The 21,517-nt window shown below is 47.3% G+C and overlaps 1 protein-coding gene across 4 annotated transcripts in view; it reads left to right on the top strand.

The window, feature by feature from the left end:
• cacna1c (calcium channel, voltage-dependent, L type, alpha 1C subunit) overlaps positions 1 to 21,517 on the top strand; it is a 231,996-nt gene that overhangs the window by 140,199 nt on the left and 70,280 nt on the right. For all 4 annotated transcript variants that reach the window (XM_064343362.1, XM_064343361.1, XM_064343360.1 and 1 more), the window contains one exon: positions 16,952 to 17,091. In XM_064343362.1, coding sequence (XP_064199432.1) covers positions 16,952 to 17,091 — 140 coding nt within the window. The remainder of the gene's footprint in view (positions 1 to 16,951; positions 17,092 to 21,517) is intronic.

The following is a 21,517-nucleotide window of genomic DNA, read 5'->3' as shown; positions in this document are numbered from 1 at the left end:
GTCCCGCGGAAGCAATTAGTCTGGCTTCTGGGGCCTGTGGGTGGCCTGAGCGAGCCGCAAGCAGGCTTTCTTCTCCTCAAACCCAAAGGAGTTTTAATTGGAATGTCATGAACTACCAGGCAGGAGGGTCCAAGTCCTGTAGCTTTACATAATTAGCGACCGCATGCCAGAGAGGTGAAGACTGAAATGTGGAGGAATTTTTAAAAAAATTCAGCTTCTTCCACATCATGTACGTTTCCATTTTAGTCTGCATTATTGTTTTTAATTGTTTTCAAATGAAGTTTTCTTTTCAGGATTATCTTGAATTAACCGAATATTCAACTGTACGTTAAAGGTTAATAGCCTTTAAGAGTAACAGTCACATTTGTGCTTTTAAGAACACAGATAACCTGAGCTGCTGATTTTGCTGTGCCCATAGAGGCCATGTGATTTGATGACAAGGTATTATTGGAAAAAAAAGATGTAAGAGGACTAGCGAACAAACAAAGGAGATGGTGACAAGAAAAACATAAAAAGATAGCATTCGATACATTTTCAAATGAAAATAAACACAGACATTAAAAAACCAAAAACAATAATATAAAGACTGAATAGCACCAGTAACGTTTGTCTGGTCCCGGTATGGTGCAGGTTGCCCTGGCGATGATATGTATCAAACCAAGCCCTCAGAGTTGCCTGCTGTTTGGATGCGTTGAGCATCACACCTTCTAATACCTGTGTGTCTAATGCCTTCTAATCCCTGGCATCAGGGCTTTGCTGGACTTCCTAGAGCAGGCAGGTCTTCAGCAGACAAGGGCTGGAGTCAATGCCATGTTCCGTTCTGTCAGTCACTGAGTTCATTGAAATTCAGGTCACAACCCGAAGAAAATGCCTATAATGTTCTTTGAGGACTTTCTATTGATTAATTGGATTTCGGTTCATTTTGTGGATTTACTGCATTTCTAATGGAATTGGGCCCCCGTCCCTGTAGGAGAGCAGAATATTCTCCACTTGAGAAAGGAGTTGAGTGACGCTGTACAGATGGACCCACGGGTTTCAGACAGAGTGGACTCGAGAGACACTTTCCTCCGGAGTGGTCTCTGCTGTGTGTTTGTTTGTAACCAGGGGTCACTCTGGTTACAGAGTGATTTGGCAAATAACTGTTGTTATCTCATACTTGCAGTACAAAACATTCATCAGAATGCTTCTGAAGTTTGTCCGATATATAAAATACGCATTTTTCTGCTTCTAAAAACCTTTCATTAATACTTTAAATACTGAAAAGTGTTTAAAATTAATTACATTAATCATTCATAGAGAAACCTTATATCAACAAAAAATTAGAAGATTTCTGATATCAGTACACTACATGTGACTATCCTCTCTCCTTCTGTCTATTCAATCATGATGATGACATGAACATCTAATAGGAATACCACCCTGATGGCCCAATTTCGGCCTGACTGAGTGAGCCAACATTTTTCTCATTGGTAGCTTTAAGGACCAAAACAGCAACATTCCAACATTGGGTACCAGCAACGGCCCAACAAGAAACCATCCAAACTGACAAACTTGCTTTTTGGCACAAAACAGGTGGCTTACTGCTAGGTTATTTAAAGGAACTGTGCCGGCTCTACCCATTGTTGGCAGCTGAGTGGAAGTCATGTGTTTTGCCATATTTAAGTGTCGCTACCCGGGTAACATGTACATTACTGCGGCCTTGCCCTGTCATCTTGGGGAAGGAGAAATTGTAACTACATCCCTGTAATTATGTGTTGATGAAGACAACATGATGATACCACACCTAACCAAAACGCAGATGTACCAAACTTCTAGATCCATACACACACGGTGGTGCACACAAATGCATGTACACACATCCATCAACTTTTACATACAAACACGCAAACACACACACGGTGGCTGGAGACGCACAGTAAAAAGGGAAGCGGTGATTTGTGGGCGCTGACTTGTTCTCGGAGAAAAGCAGTGATTATCCAGGGTTAAATACTGATCAGCATCCCACTGCTGAGGGGGCCGGGCAGCCTGCTCTGCCTGCTGCATGCTGCTGTCAGTTTCCACAGCAACGGAGCCCCATTTGGTCTCTATGGCAACGCTTGCAGAGCGCTCAGCCTCACCAGAGAGAGAGAGAAAAAAGGAACGTTACCAAAGAATGCTGTAACTTTTGTTGGTATCGGGACGCCTCCACCCTGAACGCCATCAGCAAAATTAAGGGTGATACATTTCCGGTGTTTTAGAGGATCGGTGCTAATTTCCTGACAGGAAGCCTGCCTATATTTCCTGTCAGCACAGAGCTGGCGCTGCGGGACGAGTTGCCGTTCACCACGGCTGTCTTGTGCAGCCTGGTTTTGAGTAGAGTGCCATGGTAGCAGTGGAGCACATGGGGAATATTTTGACAGAATGACCGGAGTTAATAAGAAGAGTCCGCTTGCTCTCTGGGGATCAAAGAGAAGTGATGTGACCGGTTTGATTCCATAGTCTTATGCTGCCCCAGCCTGACACGAGGTCACAGACCCAACCAGTCCCCCGGTCCCTTTTGTTGAAACATGAGTACTGGGCTTCCCTCGGTGTGAATCACTAAGGCCACAATCCGCACGGATGCACGCAGCGCTCGGTTCTGTCGGGAGAAATAGTGGCGCATGTTCGTTCCTTTCCCTTCTAGAAAAAAAATGTGTTTTCTGAACAAGTGTGAAAGAGGATAATAAACACCGCCACTGCGGAGTATGACGTAAGTGAAAGAGAGCGCTGTTTGTCTCAGCATATATAGTAGCATTTGTCAGTGCGTGGATGATTGATTTGCTGATTTGAGGATGAAGTCATCCGTGATGTTCTGTGTGTAGTCTTGAGAGTGGGGGGTGTTACCACTGTTTTAAAAAACCATTTTCCATAAAATATATCCGCCGTCCCCTGACCGGCCTAACTGTATTATCATATCATTGCAATTCAGAAGCCTGTCAAGCAGTCACCCAGTCATGAGAAGTCAGAGGTCTGTTAGGCAACGGTGAAAAACATAGTTTAGGATGTGTGTGTCTGTGTGCATCTGCTTGTCTGTGTGTGTGTGTTTCTGTGTGTTTGCGTGTGTGTGTGTGTGTGTGTGTGTGTGTGCATGTGTGTGTCTGTGTTTGTGTGTGTGCGTGTGTTTATGTGCATGTGTGTGTGGTTGTGTGTTTCTGTGTGTGTGTGTGTGTGCATGTGTGTGTCTGTGTGCGTGTGTGTGCATGTGTGTTTATGTGTGTGTGGTTGTGTGTTTCTGTGTGTGTATGTGTGTGTGTGCATGTGTGCGTGTGTGTTTATGTGCATGTGTGTGTGGTTGTGTGTTTCTGTGTGTGTGTGTGTGTGTGTGCATGTGTGCGTGTGTGTTTATGTGCATGTGTGTGTGGTTGTGTGTTTCTGTGTGTGTGTGTGTGTGTGGGGCTCAGGAGTCTGAGTGCAGCTCAGTGCCGTGTTTGTGTATAAACACTGCGTGGTGCACGTGCCCGTGGTGCGGGATTAAAGGGACAGTAGGGGGCGCCAGGCTGTCGATGCTGGTGGCAGAGTGGCTCCACCTGGCTGCCTGGTTCATCTGCAGCTGCGCTCGCCCTCTCTCTCTCTCTCCCTCCCTCTGTCCGTCACCTGTCCTCTGCCTCTCCCTGCTTCTGTCCTCCAGCACAGGCAGAGCACCCCGCACAACTGGGTATGATGCATGTTTTTGTATTAGACTCTGCGCTGTCTGTACAGCTCAGCTCCCAGTCCAAATCAATCAATCAATCATTCATGCATTAATTCAGCCGTTAATTCATTCATTCATTAATTCATGCAGTCAGTCAGTTTTTCATTTGTTCATTTTAATTTCTTTCCAATTTTAACGGTGCAGTGTACAATATGAGTTTCATGAATATGTATGAGCGGTGTTTAATGAGGGATATAAACATTAAACCAGAGCTTGTTCACACACTGTTTTATCAGCTCCAGGCACTCCTGCATGAGGTTAACATCTGGTGCTGGGTTTTCTTCCTCGCCCTCGCGCCGCACGTTTTTCTTGCTAATATGTGTGCTTAGGTGATAAGGCTGCGCTGAGCACACACACTCACCTCCCCTGCGGTTTACGCCAGGTCACCGCCCGAGGTGAGGCTCGGAGGTGAAGGTTTCACCTGAGCCTCTTCCGCCCTTACGCGGCCCTGAAGCCTGGCGGTGCGGTGCTGCTGTACGCCGCCACCCCCCCTCCAGACGAGCTCAATGTCTTTCCCCGCGCCCCCGGGGGGAAAGGCCGGCTAATCCCCTTAGCGTAGCTTCAGGGGCACGCGGCGGGTGCAGGGGGGAGAAGGCTCAGGGCAACAGGCACTCGTTCCTGGATGCTGTGCTTTTAATCTCATCGTTCCGACTGACCGATTCCAAACTCGCCGGGAGTAACCGAATTACCGGATACGGAATACAGGTTGTGCTCCTCCTCTTTTTGCCTGTCTTGTGTGTCCTCCCCTCAAAGCTGCAGTGCAGAGAGCGGGAAGGGACAGCCCACAACAGGAATGGAGCCATTGGGGAGGGTGGGGTGGGTGGTGCTCTTACTATGGTGCTCTGCCATGATACTGAATCCGGAAGTGATGCGGATCCGTGCCACAGTCGTTTCAGTTACCAGCCAAACAGGATGGAAGAGGAGAACTCTTCTGACTGGAACTCGCTTGGGAGAGAGGCCCGTCAGCATCAGAGGTGTGGCAGGTGTGAGCCTGTAGACAGAATACGGGGGGTGGGGAGGGGGGCGGGGCATGTCTGTGTTCTAGCGCCCAGAGCCCTACCATTTCCTCACCAAGGAGCCAGAGTCATTAGGCCCCCTCTCTGTGTTACGCACAGCCAGAATATTGATTAACATCCAATGACCTGTTAAGATTTCATTTCTTAATGAGTGTTTGACTCACGAGGAGGCTGAAGGGAGTGTGAATTTATGGCAGGCTCGCTTTCAGCAGATGTTCTTTTCTTTTTCTCCTGTCCCCCGAAGCCGCCGGTGCGCCGCTGAGTCTGCCTGTCAGGCAGATTTAGAGCAGAGGTGTGCAGCATGCGCACCCTTACCGCCACTGTCCGGTTAAAGGGACCAGACGCTATTATTCAGCGTGGCGTCTCTCTCCTTCGGCTGGGATCTCGTCCAGTTAACCTCTTGTGGCTGTGCTGTAAAACATTTATTTTGTGTGGGTACGTGTGTGTATGAGTGTGTGTGTGTGGGTGTGGGTATGTGCGTGTGTGTGTGTGTCTGTGTGTCTCTGCATGTGTGTCTGTGTGTGGGTACGTGTGTGTGATTGTGTGTGTGTGTCTGTGTGCGTGTTAGTGTGTGTGCGTGTGCGGGTGTGGATATGTATGTGTGTGTGATTGTGTGCGTGTGTGTGTGTCTATGTGTGTGTAATGTGTGCTGTGTGTTGTATGTGTGTGTGCGCGGTCGTTGCGTGTGTGTCTTTTGTCTGTGTGCATGTGTGTGTCTGTATGTGTGATTGTGTGTGTGCGTGTGTGTACATGTGCGCGTGTGTCTGTGTGCAGTCAGTCTGCGTTGTACCCGTGGTGTGACGGATGATTGTCACCCTGGCGCCGTGCCTCGCCCTCCTGCAGTGTGCATTTAGAGTGCTGTGTTTTATCAGCTCACTGTGGGGAAACTAACACCACCTCTACAGCCCACAGACCCACAGAGCACATGATGAATGAGTTCAACACTCAACCCGACCCCTGCTCTCCTCAAAACAGCTCAATACAAGTCGATACCCTCAAGATACTACTTACAAGTCAGTCCTTACAAGTTAGTTAGAGAGACACATGCACCCTCAGATACCCTCAGTGTAAAATATATTGAGTGCCCCATACATACAATGTTATAGGGAGCAAACATTGTATCATATATGGTGTTAAAGCAGGTAAATAATTTCCACATTATGTGCTTTCAGTGTGATCACTTGTTTTTTGAGGTGAAATGCTGAGCTACACGCTAAGAAGGATACTTTAGCCATCAGATGTCTTAAACTTGTATCAGGCAGCTCAAAAAAATGATGAAGATGCATCACTTTATATTTTGTGGGCACGGGGTATCGTTTCTTTGCGACGGTGTTTTGATTGGTAGTTTATCTTCCCCAGCTGCGAGCCCGTCTGTGCCATTCCTCTCGACCTCAGTCGAGCGCGCGCCTGTTCGTTTGGATCAAACAGAACCACGTCTTCAAGAGACATCCAACTAGTGGGTCCGAGCGACGTCTTCTTTTATTTCACGTTTATCGCGCGTTTTCCGTACACCCCTATCGTGGCCCCCAATCTCACAAATTGCTGTGCAATTACAGTAATGGCCTTACAGTAAAGTGCACCGCGGATGATTTGCACCTGCTATTAGTCACAAAACAGCCTCCTCCAGGTGTGACGGTACCTTAATGGAGGAAGCGCCGTCATTTGAGGGTGAAATCACAGAAGTCAAAGATTGATCTGGTGGGTTTTTTTAAATTTAAATTTTGGTCTGAATTGGCCAATGAGATGCAGTGAAACAGGAAGTGAATGTGTCGGGATTTGCTCTCGGAGACCGCACTGGGGGGTTCTCACTACCTTACATTGTAACTTAGGGGAGCAGTTTAAAGAAGAAGCAGGGCATTGGTTGATCCCTTTGGGTGGGGGCGGGGGGGTGGTATGACAGCATGTGATTCAGCACGGGTCATAGAACTCATCGGCCAGACCAGGAACGCCCCACAATCCTCCGGGCCTTTTAGACTGCCGTTGTCTTGTTGAGCAGCGTGACGCCGTTTGTCGCGTTGGGTGGTGTTTGTTTTTCGGGTTAATTAGCGGTGTGACGGGTCGGTGCTGAACCAGCGGGAGCCCGTCTGGCCTAACAGGGCCGCCACAGCCGAGCGGCGCTCTCCGGCTCCAGAGCGATTCCCCTCTGCCACAGGGAGCCGAGAGCTCTCAGCCCCCAGCCAGAGCGGGCGCACCGCGGAGGGAAACCGATACGCGTCTGCTCTTCCAAGAACTGCTGGCCCCGAGCTCAGATTGACCTTTTTAAGTGTGTTATTGTTTGCAATTATGGTCTTTTGTGGCCAGTGTAATAAACCAGCCCCCGGTTATCTTTACAGTCAGAATCTCTGTCTCTCTCCCTTTCTCTTTTTCTCTCCCTCTCTTCCTCTCTCTCTCGCTCTCCCTCCCTCTCTCCCTTTCTCTCTTTCTCTCCCTCTCGCTCTCTCTCTGTCTGTGCTCAGTGGATGGGGGGAAACAAAGTGGTATTGCTTTTGCCTGGTGACAAGGCGAGGCGTGGAAATCCATCTTCTTTGATTTACGTGTGAATCCTGCAGGAGCGGGCCAGGCACAGCTGTAAATAAATCATGCTTTTGTATCAATAATAATGTGCCTGGCTGCAGTGAAAGATGATAGCATTATTGGGTATATTCATAAAAACTCTGGGATATAATTGCAGTCACCTACTGTAATGTATGCCTTGAGTTTTGCATGTGCATTGTCCTTCTGCATCTGAAATAGAGGTTCTAAAATGATATGTAAATTGAGTTGGCGGGCCCTGTTATATGGGGCAAAGGATAGTTCTGTCCCTGTGATTCTGAAGGATGTACGGCGCAGAGCTTTATCTGACTGGGGCCTGTGAATGGGGGGTCCCAGGGTGGAGTACTCTGGTGGGGACTGAGGGGTTGGATGTGTGCTTCTGTTCATTTCTGGAGATCCAGCAGGACAGAGTACGAGAGCCTGAGCTTGTGAGGAGGGGTAACAGTGAGCCTGCAGACAGACAGACAGACTGACAGACAGGCAGACAGACAGATGAATGTACACACAGACACACACACACACATGCATGCACACACACACACATGCGAACACGCACGCGCACACGTGCACACACACACACGCACACACATACACATTGATACTGGAGGACATTCCCATCACAATGCTTAATGTTGGGTCGCTAGTTCCAGCTCACAATATTATTAAACTGTCCTTGGATATCTGGCTGGGTATGCAGTTCTTTTATTGTTATAGAAAGCTACGGTATGGAATGCTTTTAGCTGGGCTCTCTACAAGTAGCATCCATTTGTTGGATGCTGTACTTGCCATGCATTTCTCTAGCAGAGAGGTGAAGTGTTTTTAAATGCTTTCCCTTGTTCACTGGCCAAGGTGTCCACTCAGTGTCATATACGCCTGGGCTTTATTGACTGAAGTTGATCATTTGTAAACACCGGGAGGAAGCAGACAAGACCTGGAGAATCTCACCGGTCTTTTCATTTTTCTGGGAGAAGGTAGGCAGGTAGTGTAATTAATCCGAGTGGCGGCTTTTCAAAGCTGCTTCACAAGTATGCATTGCTCTAATTTATCTACCTGCAGTAGGCCCTACACCTAAAGCACTGCTCAAATCAACAGCCTATTTGTTTTTTATGTATAAATAACTTTACTCAGCCTTCTTTATATATATATATATATATATATATACACACACACACACACACACGTAATTAGAAAACAAGTGGTGGGATATTCAGCTTTACAAACTGTTCCTGAACACCCTGTCCTTCTGCTGAGTGTGAGGAGATGTGTTGGATTAAAGTGGGGAGCGCGCGCAGCAGATGTGGCGCCGGTGGCAGCCGCCGGGGATCACTGTCGGCACGCGGCCTGCAGATGTGTGAGACGGCGACGGTTACCTCACAGGGAGGGAGGCCGAGAGCGCCTTCCGGCCCCTTCTCTGGCCACACGACCGCGTTCGTCTGGTCTCTGACCGCCGCGGCGTCCCTGCCTCCCGGACCGCACCTCAGCGCGTACCTCCACCGTGCGCGTCTCAGCCCGTGCGGCGAGAGGCGGAGTCTGACCGGGGGCCGTCCTCTTTTCAGGGCTCATGACCAAACTCATTGTAGTCCCCCGTGACCCTACGAGTACATGACTACGAGTGTCAGCCTACACACAGGACATGACCACACTTCCAGACCACCTCACCGCGCACTGACCGCGGTTTCTCGGGAGCACAGAACAGCGACGAACGACCACGCTCATCTCAGCCGAAATCTCAGACCGCGCGTTGACGTTTACCTCAGACTGCACTCGGCGCGGATATTGCGGTCATTTCAAACCGCGCTGCAGCCTCTGGGAGCACGACCGCATTAGCCCCAGACTGGACGCGCTACAGACGACTCTCACCTCGGAGTTAAGAGCAGCACTTCTGTCAGAACGCGCCTCTCTCAGATCATCTGACACATCGATCACTGTCCGCTCTCACCGCAGAGTGCAGGGCCGGGTTCAGACACACAGACACACTCGTATCAGACCGCACGTACCACCACACTTGAGTCAGACCGCACTTGTGGTAGACCGAGCTTGAAACATAAAAGGTATGTGTTGCACATATCAACAGACAGACAAAGCTGAATGCGTGTCTAAATATGCTTAAAGAGATTAGATAAGATCGTGCTTAGATTTATCATTTTTAGAGTAAACTATTTCTCTCTCTCTCTCAAGCAAACGCTCGCAGGACAACTGAAAGCTCTGTTGGACTGAACTTTCTGTTTATAATTTTGTTTGTGACCTGACAGTCAGCGAATAAGAAAATAAAATCACTTCATTCTAAAAAAAAGAGCTAATCTGATGCAACTCTCTTATACAGCTCTGAAAAAGAATTTAAGCATCACATTTTCTATATCTGTCTGTTTGACTAGTCTGTGTCTTGTGAAGAGAGCAGCTGGATCACAGACAGACAGTCGTGTTCAAGTGTACTCTAAGTTTGAGTAATTGCACCGTTCATGAGAGATTGTCATGTGCGGAAGCCTCTCATTGTCATTACTCTTTTGTTCTTTTTGTCTTGTGTCTGAAGTAGTCGGGTCTGTGTTGTAGCGGGTGGGCAGAGGCATTATCACTTGGCTTCTGAAATGGTGTCTATCAACAAAGAAGCAGACAGATTTTCGATGCAGATTATTAGCCGTGTGGGCAACATAACAGGCATACTAAAGCACATTCTAGGGTTTTTTTTAAGAGACATCAGATGTGTTCACTGGAGAATGTTGTGGTGGCCAGAGTTGTTTTCTCTAAAAATTAATATTAGGTTTATTAAAGGTTAATAAAAACGATTTATGACAGCAAAATGATTGTCAACTTTCTTGGCATCATCTTCTTCGTTAGGTAATGTCCGTGCCCAGTAGAAAACATTTGAATTTGTTTGCAAGAATTTATTTAACATTAGCTAATGTTTGCCTTGTTGAACACATGTCAGAAGTGTGAAGATGGTCCATTTTGTATGAATGTGAAAAGGTGTGTATAAAACTTAATCGGAAGGAATTTTTAAAACAAAGTGGTATGCGCATGTGTACTATTTTAGAACAGGTTTTTGTATCATGTAACACTTTGCTTTTTCCATACTGTGACTGTGTGACACTCTGTGTTTTCTTATTCCAAAAGGTCTGCCTCAGAATGGCGAACATGTTTATCTCTTTTATGCCAAAACCTGGCATAAACGGGGCAGCCCTCTCTGCCAGTGCTGCATTACAGGAGTTGTTTTTTTCACCGTGACTGTCTTATATTTGGAGGCCACAGGACTGAACCTGCTTTGATAAATGGGTTAATGTTGTAATCACTGTTAGTACAAGGCCAGGGGACTAATTCTGTCAATGTTGTGCCTAACAGAACAAGAAAACGTATGAAAATTGCCCTGTTTGAGCAAAAAAGGAAAAAGATGTGTTCTGTGGTTGGGGAGGGGGGGTAGGGATTGCCTAATCAGGTCATTGCAAAAGGGCATGGCAAAGGGAAACAGTGCCTTTTATGGCTTCCCTCAGATACAAGTGCACAAACCTCTGGGCAGCAGAGGAGATAAGAGGTTTTCTCACTTCGTCAGCTCCCCGTTCCGTGCCCCAAAACAAAGCCCCTTATGAAATGCTGGAGGTACTCTGCGCACCAGCCGCTGACCCCAGTCAATATCAGGACTCTAGAATCGACAGTGTCCACAGGGTTTAGAAAGAGTATGTCCAACAAAACATATTTTGTTCACTGACAAAAATTGTGTAAGATTTGTAAAATTCCTGGTTAAATCGGATAATTGATGTATTAAATTATTTAAAGCACTTGTATGTAGGCGTAAAGAAGGGCTCCTGAGAAATTTTTGGTGTATCCTGCTCTTGGATCACATCCAGACCCTGCCAGGGCTGACTGCAGCCGAGAGTCTCATGGTACAGTACAGAATAGCGCACAGCATTACCCAGGGAGGCAGGGTTTCAGTCAGCAGGGTGGGTCACCGGGGTCAGCGCTCGCTGGCGGCCTTTCTGATCAGGCGCCTGCGGTCTGCCTGCGGCCGCTGCGTCGGCTGGGCGGGCCTTTGGGTCGCTGATGAAATGCAGAGCGGTAAAGATGCAGGTGGACTCCACACGATTCAGAGGGAAGGCATGCTAGTAGCATGCAGCCCTCTAGAATCGGCAGAGGACTTTATGAATACCACTGGGCTTTCAGTATTGGTGTGCTTGTAGTGTGTGTCCTTTGTGTTTTTTGGTATCAAGTAGTCATTGGATTTGAATTGTTGACAAAAGGTTTAGTTACTTTGTCTTATGGTTGTTGATGCTAATGTCAGCACTTGTGAATATTATTTGAAATTGAATATTGCATTTCATTTGATAAGACATTTCTTTTGGGTTTGTGCAGGTACAGTATTCCGCACTGTGAAGGATGACAGAATGCATTGTTGCAAGTAGAAGTGTTCCTGAACTTTGTTTTATTTTAGGTTCTTCCCAACCAAATATTGTAGAGATGTACTTTCTTTTGAATATAAATGTTTTCCTCTTGTGTTCTGTATTCATGAAAACATAACACCCTGAAGGTTAAATTTTTTAGCGGGACCATAGCTGAGGATGTTTTTTTTATTGTTTTTTATGTTCTCCAGCACATGGGGGCCACCAACAGCACTGGGTGTGTAACTGTGGATTTGACTCTTTCCCTAGATTTAGAACACGGCACCCAGAACTAATAGCTGGTGACCTTGAAATCACCACAAAGCATAGTCACGATTTTCTCATTACTAGCTGACATGAAACCCTTTTGTTTTTTGTTTGTACCCAGTCTGTCAAATGATTAAGCTGTGCAGCAGCAACCATATTTTTAAGCCGTAGGCTGCTGCTCTACTCCGAGTGACTCTCTGTGTGTACAGTATGTTGGTTTTCCTTCCAGGAAAACTTCAGTTAATTAGCTTTGATTGAGCTGTTAATTGAATATTAATCTCCTGACAGGTGTCTGCCATGAGCCTTTTGTTGCAGTAAATTAATCAATACAGGTGTGCTTGCTCAAGCAGAACGATAGCCTTTATTCCTTTAAAGTAGCCTGTTTATTTCAATGGTGAAATTATAAAAGAAGATGAGTTTTTAACTGGAGGTAAGTTGTGCAATTAACTATTTTAGGGCTTAGAAAAATAGATGAAGCAAATTAAACTTATTTGAGAAAGGTCCTTCAAATGTGCCTGATAGCTAGATATTTGCAAAGCAATGTTGAATAAGCACATTATTTCTGTGCTTATTTTCGTTTTCCTCAGCAAAATTACTCTTTGTACCAATTAAGGCCTCTTAATCAATAGTCAGTTAGCACCTCAGTGAAACTTAATTGATTAAAGGCCCAGTTGGGAGACATTGCTTTTGCACAGGATCATCCAGCACTGCTTTCTGGATTTTGGGGGAAGGTAAAAATTCCTGGGTCAGACTTGGCTATTGCTTATTTGGAAGGCTGTGGTATTTTTTGAGTGGGACTGGCACTCCCCACTAACCCCTCTATGAGTAACTCAGTAAGGTTGCCGGGCAGGAGGGTCAAGCTGACTGATTCTCGGAAAAGCCATGGAGATCTTTGAGGTTTTTTAAAGCTTATAAATCAGTGTGATTTCACAACACAGGAAAATGTGAAAGAGGAATCCTTTAACGTGGCATTCTAGTGGGGCACATACAGTACACACACACACACATATACACACACACACACACACACACAAACACACACACACACGCACCAGAAGCACACATGCAGGGAATGTTGGACTGTTCTGAGCACAAAACCACAGCTGAATTCATTTACAGTCACCACTTGAGTCCGGCAGGATTTCGGTGGTCTGGCAGTGTGTGTCTGTAAGAAATGAGATTTCCTAAAAGAGCCGAATTCTTGAAACCCCTTAGTCTCATCACCTCCCATGCAAAGCCCCACTGCAGCGATGTTCAGTACCAGCGTTGCAGTACGGGGGGGGGGGTACAGGGAGGTCCAGGCACTGTTTTCCCTCTTACACTAAGAGGGTCTCTTCACTCTTACATGCTATTCAAGCCTGGGCCTGTACACGGTTTTTCTCTATCTGTGTCCTAACTTTATATATTATGAACTAAAAGGTTAAACTGATCAGCTGTCCTTCTCTGAGAGGGTTGTGTTATAAGGCCTCCGTCCTTTCTCCTGAACAGCAGCAACGCAGACACATAAAAGGAAACAAGGTCATGTCTCTGTCAGCAGTGCTTTTGTGCCCTTTTTTAGTTGACAAATTCCCATGGCTTCAGACTAAGAGTGTGTTTGTTTTTCAGTAATATTTTCAGTCATGTAATTTTATTTTATGTCTCTATAAAAGAACATCCTGCCTGTAAGACCCTCTGAAAATATACATATTTAATCCTTATTTGACTAGTATACGTATGCACTGTTCCCTTGATTATTTACATTCAGAGTATTGCATGGGTATGAACACTGTTTATACACACACCTATATATAGCGAGAGACCATGAATCTGCGCTGCCCCGTTTTTCCCAGACTGCTGGTTAACGGCTGGGGAGCGGATCTGGCAGGGCTCCCTGTCGTGGACGCTGCTGTATCTGGGAACAGGGCTGTCTCTGGGGGAGAGGAGACGTGGGGGGGGGAGGGAGGGGGGAGCTGCAGCTGGACTCTGAGTCCCGTACGGGCGCAACTGCAGTGGCACCTCGCCTGCGATGCTTCGGGACAGTTCCCATGGCCCCCCCGGTTGGGGTCACCTTGGATCAGCCCGGCAGGATGTTGGAGACGCGCAGGGAATGCTGGGAGAGCATTCTGTCTGACGTCAGATCTGCTGCAGGAAGCTCTCCACTTTGTCTCATACGTCACGATGGGGATCAGGCTGCATAAAATACATTTCCCAGTATAATTACCTGCAAGAAGATTTGGTTTGAAGAAAATATATTGGGCCATTTGTTAAAAAATGATGCCTCAAATGCACAGAATTCATATTAATTTCAGCACACAGCCCAGTCTATGCATGTCATTTGACCAAGGCTTGCATTTGTTCTGTGGCATAAACTACACGTTGTATTGAGTTGTTCAATTTTTTTTAAAAGGCGGGATTTTGAGGGAAGTAGAGAGTGATGAGGTTAGACGGACGGGTGAATGCGAGACGCGGTTTGGGAGGTGTACTGAAGTGGCCCGCCGGTCTAAGCAGACGGGCCTGAGTCTGCCAAGTTGGAGGCGACACCGCACTTCAGTAGGTCACAGGGACCAGAGCAGCCATTAGATGCGAGCTGAAGTGGTGAATGGCTTGTTAGATCTCCTCGTCCGCCCCGCCGGTGTAATTGACATGGCGTAGCCGGTCTCTCCACGCGTCTGCAGGAAACGTTGGCCCTCAGCTGGACACCTCGCAGTATTCACGGCAAACGGGCGGGGCCGGGCCGCCTGGCACAGGAACGTCCGTCACATTTATCTCACGGATTACAGGTGCCAAGAATCTGATTGATTTGCCTTTGGCACGCGTCCTCTGTACGTCTTCAATTTTTGTATATTTTTCCTATTTTTACATTTTTGACAAGCTGGGAAGTTCTGATGCATGGCCAATGCAAGAACAAAGGTTTCTTTTTGTTAGCGTGTGACTTGTGGCCTCTGTGAAAGAGGAAATGATGGCGGCAAACTATTTCTGCTTTGATTCATCCAAAAAAAATGGACAGGTATCCTGAAATATTTTTTGACAAAACAGTTTTTTGTTTGTTTGTTTGACCTGTGCAATTCCTCTGCTGTCGCTGAATTTACCCAGCATGCATCCTGTCCCTCACTGTGTTTAGCAACCAGTGTGACAGTCAGACAACAACCACACCTCCATTAACACCTTTCCCCATTTCATGATCATTCCAACCCTCTGTACTCTCCTCTCCTACCCCTGCTACAGTAGTGCCTGCCAGTTTCTCCTCCTCATCTTTCTCCTCCTTGTCAACATCATCATCATCGTCATCATCATTATTGTCGTTGGGCTCTTGGTTTGGACCACGTTCTGTGCTCAATCAGCATGTTCTTTGGAGCAAAGCACCTGCCCAAAGCACTTACTGTTAACATCTGCCAGTGGGCCAAAGACAGCTGGTGGGGCGGGGTATGTCAGCTCCAGTCCTGGTAGGTGCGCACGTACCCAGGTGGATATTCAGGGAGGTGGGGTGGAGAGGTTTTTAAAAGAGAGTTTACTTCAGGTCTGTGCTGCTGTCAGGGCTATCAAGGATTTGCAGTCAGGGTCTAATTATTTCTACTTGAGTGACTTGATGAGAGGTTTACATGAAGCACTTGTATATACATGACTGGCCCTTAAACAGATCTTTAATCTGCTTTGCTGGTGTTTTTGGAAGGGCCCTACACCGATGGCAGTGTTAAGATTCAGGATGAGGGTTGCAAATTAAGAAGAAAAGAGTTGCTGTCCACTCTGCTTATTTGAAAGGCTTTTTACAGCATACCTTCAAAATGTCTGCAAAGTGAGTGGCCCAGGGACAAGGGCAAATGCAGATGGGATCAGAAACGATTTCTCAGTGTGTGCCGTTAGCTGTTTGGGTGGGTCTGTGCTGATCACGGCCACCATGCATGCGGGGGAGCTTATGGTCCTTGGAATATGTATCACCACCCTTTCCCCCCAGTTTGAGGTGTTCCCCCCCCTCCAGCATGCACACAGTGCCCTGTAGCTACCGCTAGCGACCCCCCCCCCCATCAGCACAGCAAGTCGCCGCTACACCACTTCTCTAATGAGGCGGGGCATTTGAGTTGAGGATTAGCTGATAAAATAATGCTAAGTAATTGGTGAAGCGCTAGTGGGCGACTGCAGACGGACAGCTGGCACTGATGGTGGTCTGCCAGGTACTCGCCTACTGGGTCTGCGTGAGCAGCAGTGCCACTGGAGCCTTTTCTGCGCGTGAGGGAGCGGCCCTCTCTGCGTTCGCAGTCGCAGTGCGCAATGAAAACCCGTTTATTGGATAGTAATATCCACCCGACACGGCAGAACACGCTGCGACAGCTCTTGATTGCATTGATAACGCCCACTGTGTGCTGGTGAAGGTGAGTGTGTGTGTGCGTGCGTGTCTAAGGGCAATATCTTCTCCACGAGTGTTACTCTTATAATCCCTGCCCACAGGCCTGAAAGCGATGGGGAAAAGGGGGGAGGGGGGAGGAATGCTCTTTCTCCCTCTGAAAGAGGCAAGCGTTGATCTGGATGGGCTTGCTGAGGGCTCTTATCTTAATGATGTTTAATTGAGAGTAATTGGATTACGGGGGTTTCTCGCTGGTGTGCCACTGCGGGATCGACTCCCGGGTGCAGCGAGGAGGTGCTGGCGATCTGGGGAGGTAGCGCGGGCCAGCGAAGCACCGGCCAATCGCTGCCTCTGTGAGCCTAATCGAAACTCACTTGGCCGCGTGGCCGCCACGGCTGACCTTTGACCTCTAGTCATCGTTTTTCCCTCCCTGTGTCGGCCTTTCAGGCTTTTCAGATTTTGCTTCGCTGCTCAATTGCCTGTTATTATTTGTGTATGTGGTGTGTACGTACTGGCATCTAGCTGCAAGAAGGAAAGCATGCAGAAGCCTTAATACCATTTCGCATTCTGAATAAATTCAGTAAGTGTGTGACATTCAAGTGAACACAAGCATATCTTGTTAATGTATTTTTTTCCTTGTTTACTATAATTGACTCAATCAAGTACCAGAAACTACAAACTAACATTGCTCTCTCTCTCTATTTTTTTTTTCTCTCTCTCTCTCTGTCTCTCTCTTGCTCAGGAACGGGTGGAGTATCTGTTCCTCATCATTTTCACAGTGGAAGCATTTCTGAAGGTAATAGCCTATGGACTGCTCTTCCACCCCAATGCGTACCTGCGCAACGGATGGAACCTGCTGGATTTCATTATAGTGGTTGTAGGGTAAGTAGCACATTTTCTGTCTCCGCGCCGTATGTGAGAAACCGCGTAACTTTCATACTTCTTCCCTCAGGACAGGTGGAGGTGCACAGTCCATTTGGTTCAGAACGAATTGCAGAATGGGCTGAGTGTGTGGTGTTGCATTTAAAAGGGGAAAATGTCTTTTGGAATTCAAGAGCGTCAGCGCAGTCTTCACGGACTGAAAACTACGGTCAAAGCAGAAAGGGGACACATGCATGTCCAGTTTTTGTCCCAACTGTGTGAAATTAAAGATACACACAACACACAAAATGGCTCCCGATGGTTGGTGCTTTGGCCATCATGAGAGAGCAGGCGTTTAAGGATTCAGCCAGTGTTACAGCAGGGTTCCCTGCGTGAACTTTTATCTCGCTGTCGCTGATCTACGCGTGCAGAAGTGTGTACGTTCATGCTTGGTCAATGTCAGTCAAAGGCTCTTTTGATGTAACGGGATGACTTTGCACGTGTCCTTCGGGGAAGAAGTTGGCCTTTGAAGACGAGCAAACGGAGACGAGCGTCAGAAGAAGAAGTGGGGATGGGCGAGCACCTCATTAGCGGGGTCGCTCTGAGGCCTGGGAAGAATGCCTGCCCCCCCCCCCCCCCCAAGCTTCCCCCCCCTTATTTTTTAAAAGCCTCTCATGCGCACAGACGGATCACAGACCCCGCGGATTAAGACATGGCCGACAGGAGGATTCACGCTACACGCCGCTAAGTGACTGGAGCAGAACGCTCCACCCCAGAAGGCCCGTGTCCTGTGTTAGAAGCTTTCAGCCTAAAGCTCAGCGGGCTATGGGTGAGCAGTACAGTGGGTTTAGGGCACACGTTTTAAAGGACCCCCACACGGCGCGGTGTGTTTGATCTCCTTAGATGCCCTCTTTGGGCTGCTTCAGTCTCATGCTGCGGTGCGATGAATTGGGGAACACCATTTTGGGTGAGACGCAGTGTTTTATAAGCTTACTGCTGTATGCGATTGATTGATTCATATCTTAGGGATTACTGTACAGTTTCAGATCTGGGCTCTGTGTGGCATAAACCATGAAGAGAAGCTCTTTCTCAGATCCCTCTAAATATTCATGCAAAATTCCTCTCATACTGTTCATCACTGTAGCCTACAAGCCCTGCCGCACCCCCTCTGTGGGGCACTCTGTCACTTGTTTCTCAAATTTGACAGCACCCTCCCAGGACAGAAAAGTGTAGCCCCATAGAGCAGGGAGGGGCAAATCCATTCCTGCAGGGCCGGGGACGGTGTGTATGCGGGTTTTCATTATCACCAGGTATAGCAGCCAAATTAACCAATCAGCTGAATATACTGCATACATGTTGGTTTAATTGCAGATTAGACTGCAATACCATATTTTTATGTTGTGACACAGGAACAGGTCTTCAGCTGTCATCCAAGAACTTAACTGAAAGAAAAGTATCTGAAATAACTGTTCCTAATGGCTGGGCTAATAATTGAGAGCAGAAATGCAGAAGCAGGTATGACCCTCTCTGAATCCCCTGTTGTACAGAGAGAGACCTCACTGTCACTACATGCACTCGGAGAGCCGTGTTTGCAGAGCTCTGCTTCCCCCTCACTGAGCTCACTGGAGCGTCTCCTCAGCGTGTAAGAGAGTGCAGCATGTACAGCAGCTGCAAGCTGTATCTGTGTGTGTGAGGGGATAATGCATGTGTCTGTGTGTGTGTGTGTGTGTGTGGGAATGGAGCTGTGTGTGGGTCTGTGTGTGCGTGTGTGAGAATGGGACTGTGTGTGTGTGCCTCTGTCTGCTCTATGCCTAACTACACAGTAGCCGGAAGCACAAGTTGCCGCTGACACTGATCTTAATGACATGAAAAATGTGTGTGAAGTTCGCAAGAGGCATTATTACCCCCACAGGCCCCACACAGGCCAGGGGTTTTAAAAGGCAGCTGAAAAGGATCTCTCACAGGCCACAGTGCTCACACACACACACACACACACACACACACCGATCCGCTCAACCTTGTTCAGTCATTACCTCATCACTACTGACGGGCTCTTCTCCCGATTCCTGCATTTCTGCCCTTACTGCAGCACAGCTTCTGTGATAAAGACCGAGTGCAATCACTGCTTTCTGTGCATTTGACGTGTTCATTAAATCTTTTTGTGGAAATAGAACATCAGAGGTGCACTTATTACTGATTACAAAAATTTAAAAAGCTCTTGTCATATGATCCCATACTTTCACAAATGCATCGTTCATTTAGATTTTTGTTCAGTTATCTTTCTTTGTTATGTTTCCAAAAAGTGCTCACATTTCCTGTCAGTTATTACAGTTGAATTGTTGCCATTTAAATCCTTTTTCCTAAATGCTTTAATTGTATTAAGATAACATTACGTGTTTTGAAATAGTTGTGTAAACCAATTGTATTCAGGCTTTCTGGAAATTTGAAAGGATTTCATTTTCATTAGTAATGCTCAGAAAGGCAGTCTTAGGTGTGTCCAGTCTATGTGCTTCTACAGATAATTGACCTTTGAACATAATTAAATGGCTTAATGCTGTTGAAAGGTTTTGACCAGGTGGCACAGAATGATTCTTACTACCAATAAGGTACAGTTCATTTGACTTTATAATATGCTGTATATTTTGTATAGTTGCTGTATTGCATAGTGCATATAAGAGATAACAGGCAAGGGGTGCGAATGAAAAGGGAATAAACATTTTGTGTTGTGGTTAAATATTAATTGGCACACTGGAGTGATACACTGCCTGTTCTACCAAGCAGATCTTTTATTTTATTGTACAACTACATGTCAGGTAGTAACCCATAGTAACATTCATCCCAAACGTTGCCATGTCAGTGTTTGACATTGTGTGAAATATACCGAATACAGCTGGATTCATTCACTTCTGTGCTTTACACAAATACGCTGTGTGAAAATACTGGTCCTTGTGGGGTGTGCGAGATGAAGTAGGCTAGCTGACCGCACATAATGCATTTTAATGGTTTGTCTCTGTGGGCGTATCAGAGGGCACCACACCTTACCGCGGCTCTGCTTCGTGTATCGCGGGCAGGGAAACGAGCGTGACGCCGCGTTAAGGTCTTACCGCAGCGGTGACCTCAGGCGCGGCGTTGGCTCGGTCCGTTTTCGGGGGCCGGGGCGGACCGCGTGCTTCGCGGTCCCAGGGTCAGCCGCGCTAGCATATTAATCACATGTTGTTAAAAACGGTGGGACCTCCAGCCGGACAAGCGGCAATTAATTAAACTGTCCTGCGACAGCTTGTGTTAGGTCAGGGTAAGAACCCGGCTATTTCTGTTATAACGTGTGTGGTTGTGTGTGTGGATGGGGGGGGGGGGGTGTTGAGTGCTCCTTTATTAGTTCATACCAGTTGTAACTGGTTAACTGATTAAACAGGGGTGGAGAGTGTGGGTGAGTGAAGCCTTTCCTTCACTTGCCTCAGTCGTTGAATGGGAGCTCCTCCCGTCTCCTCTGTACGCAGTCAGACAGGTCCGTCCGTCCCTTTTGTTCCAACACACACAATGTCAGGATCTGTCAGACTGAGCAATTAAACCCGATACATGCACATCACCGCCTATGGAATCAATTAAAGAGGACAGGGGGAAAAAAAGACAAGTGAAAGACTTTTGGCTTTCGGAGAGAAAGAAAAGACACCTCTGACTTTGTCATGCTAATGATTTTAATTATTGAGTGGGATCGCCCTGGGGTGGCATAATGCAGCCTCTTGGCTGGGGGAGGAGAGGGCCTGTCTCTCTGTCGGCAGGGTCCTGAGTGGCAGTCGTCTTGTCCCCGCTCCTGCCTTCTCCCATGCCCCCCCCACCCCCCCACTCCCTCTCTTTCCCTCTCTGTTTTGCACTCTTGTGCTTTCCTAACTTTCCCTTCAACCTTGAAGCAGAGATTAGAGGAAATGCGGTTATCGGCGCGATTGCTTGTCATTTCCAATCATCTGCATCTAAAGCAGGAATGGCTGAGGGCCTGTAAGAGGAGAGGGGAGGGGGGAGGGGGGAGAGGGGAGGGGGAGCCGCGCGTTTTGCATAATGTCCTTTGTGGCCGGATGAAATGGGCTCTCGGGTGACTGATTGAATTGTGGCTTTTTCCATCTCTGAGACCGATATGAGGTTCCTTACGCAACACCATATCTGACGCCGCGAAGGCCTATTATTTGTGCCTGCGTTTATATACGGCTGTATGTAGCCTGCTTTATAGCGAATCATCGGACAGTGAGGTACTTTATAAAATAAATATGGATCTGCCGCACTGTTCCCGTCAATCCGGCCAGCGAGGCAGGTAGACAGCGGGTGAATGATTCATTTAGATGCAATCTTTTTTATTAATTGTTTTTCCCCCTCAGCTGTGGAAATGGATATGGCTTTCAGGAATGACGCACAGATGTACTCATATTCCCCTGCCTGAATCGGGTGCTTGAGGTCT

This window comes from Anguilla rostrata, chromosome 7 (assembly GCF_018555375.3).
Source record: "Anguilla rostrata isolate EN2019 chromosome 7, ASM1855537v3, whole genome shotgun sequence".
Classification (NCBI taxonomy): Eukaryota; Metazoa; Chordata; class Actinopteri; order Anguilliformes; family Anguillidae; genus Anguilla; species Anguilla rostrata.
The sequence above is the reverse complement of the archived record's forward strand: the minus strand, read 5'-3'. Positions and strand labels throughout refer to the sequence as shown.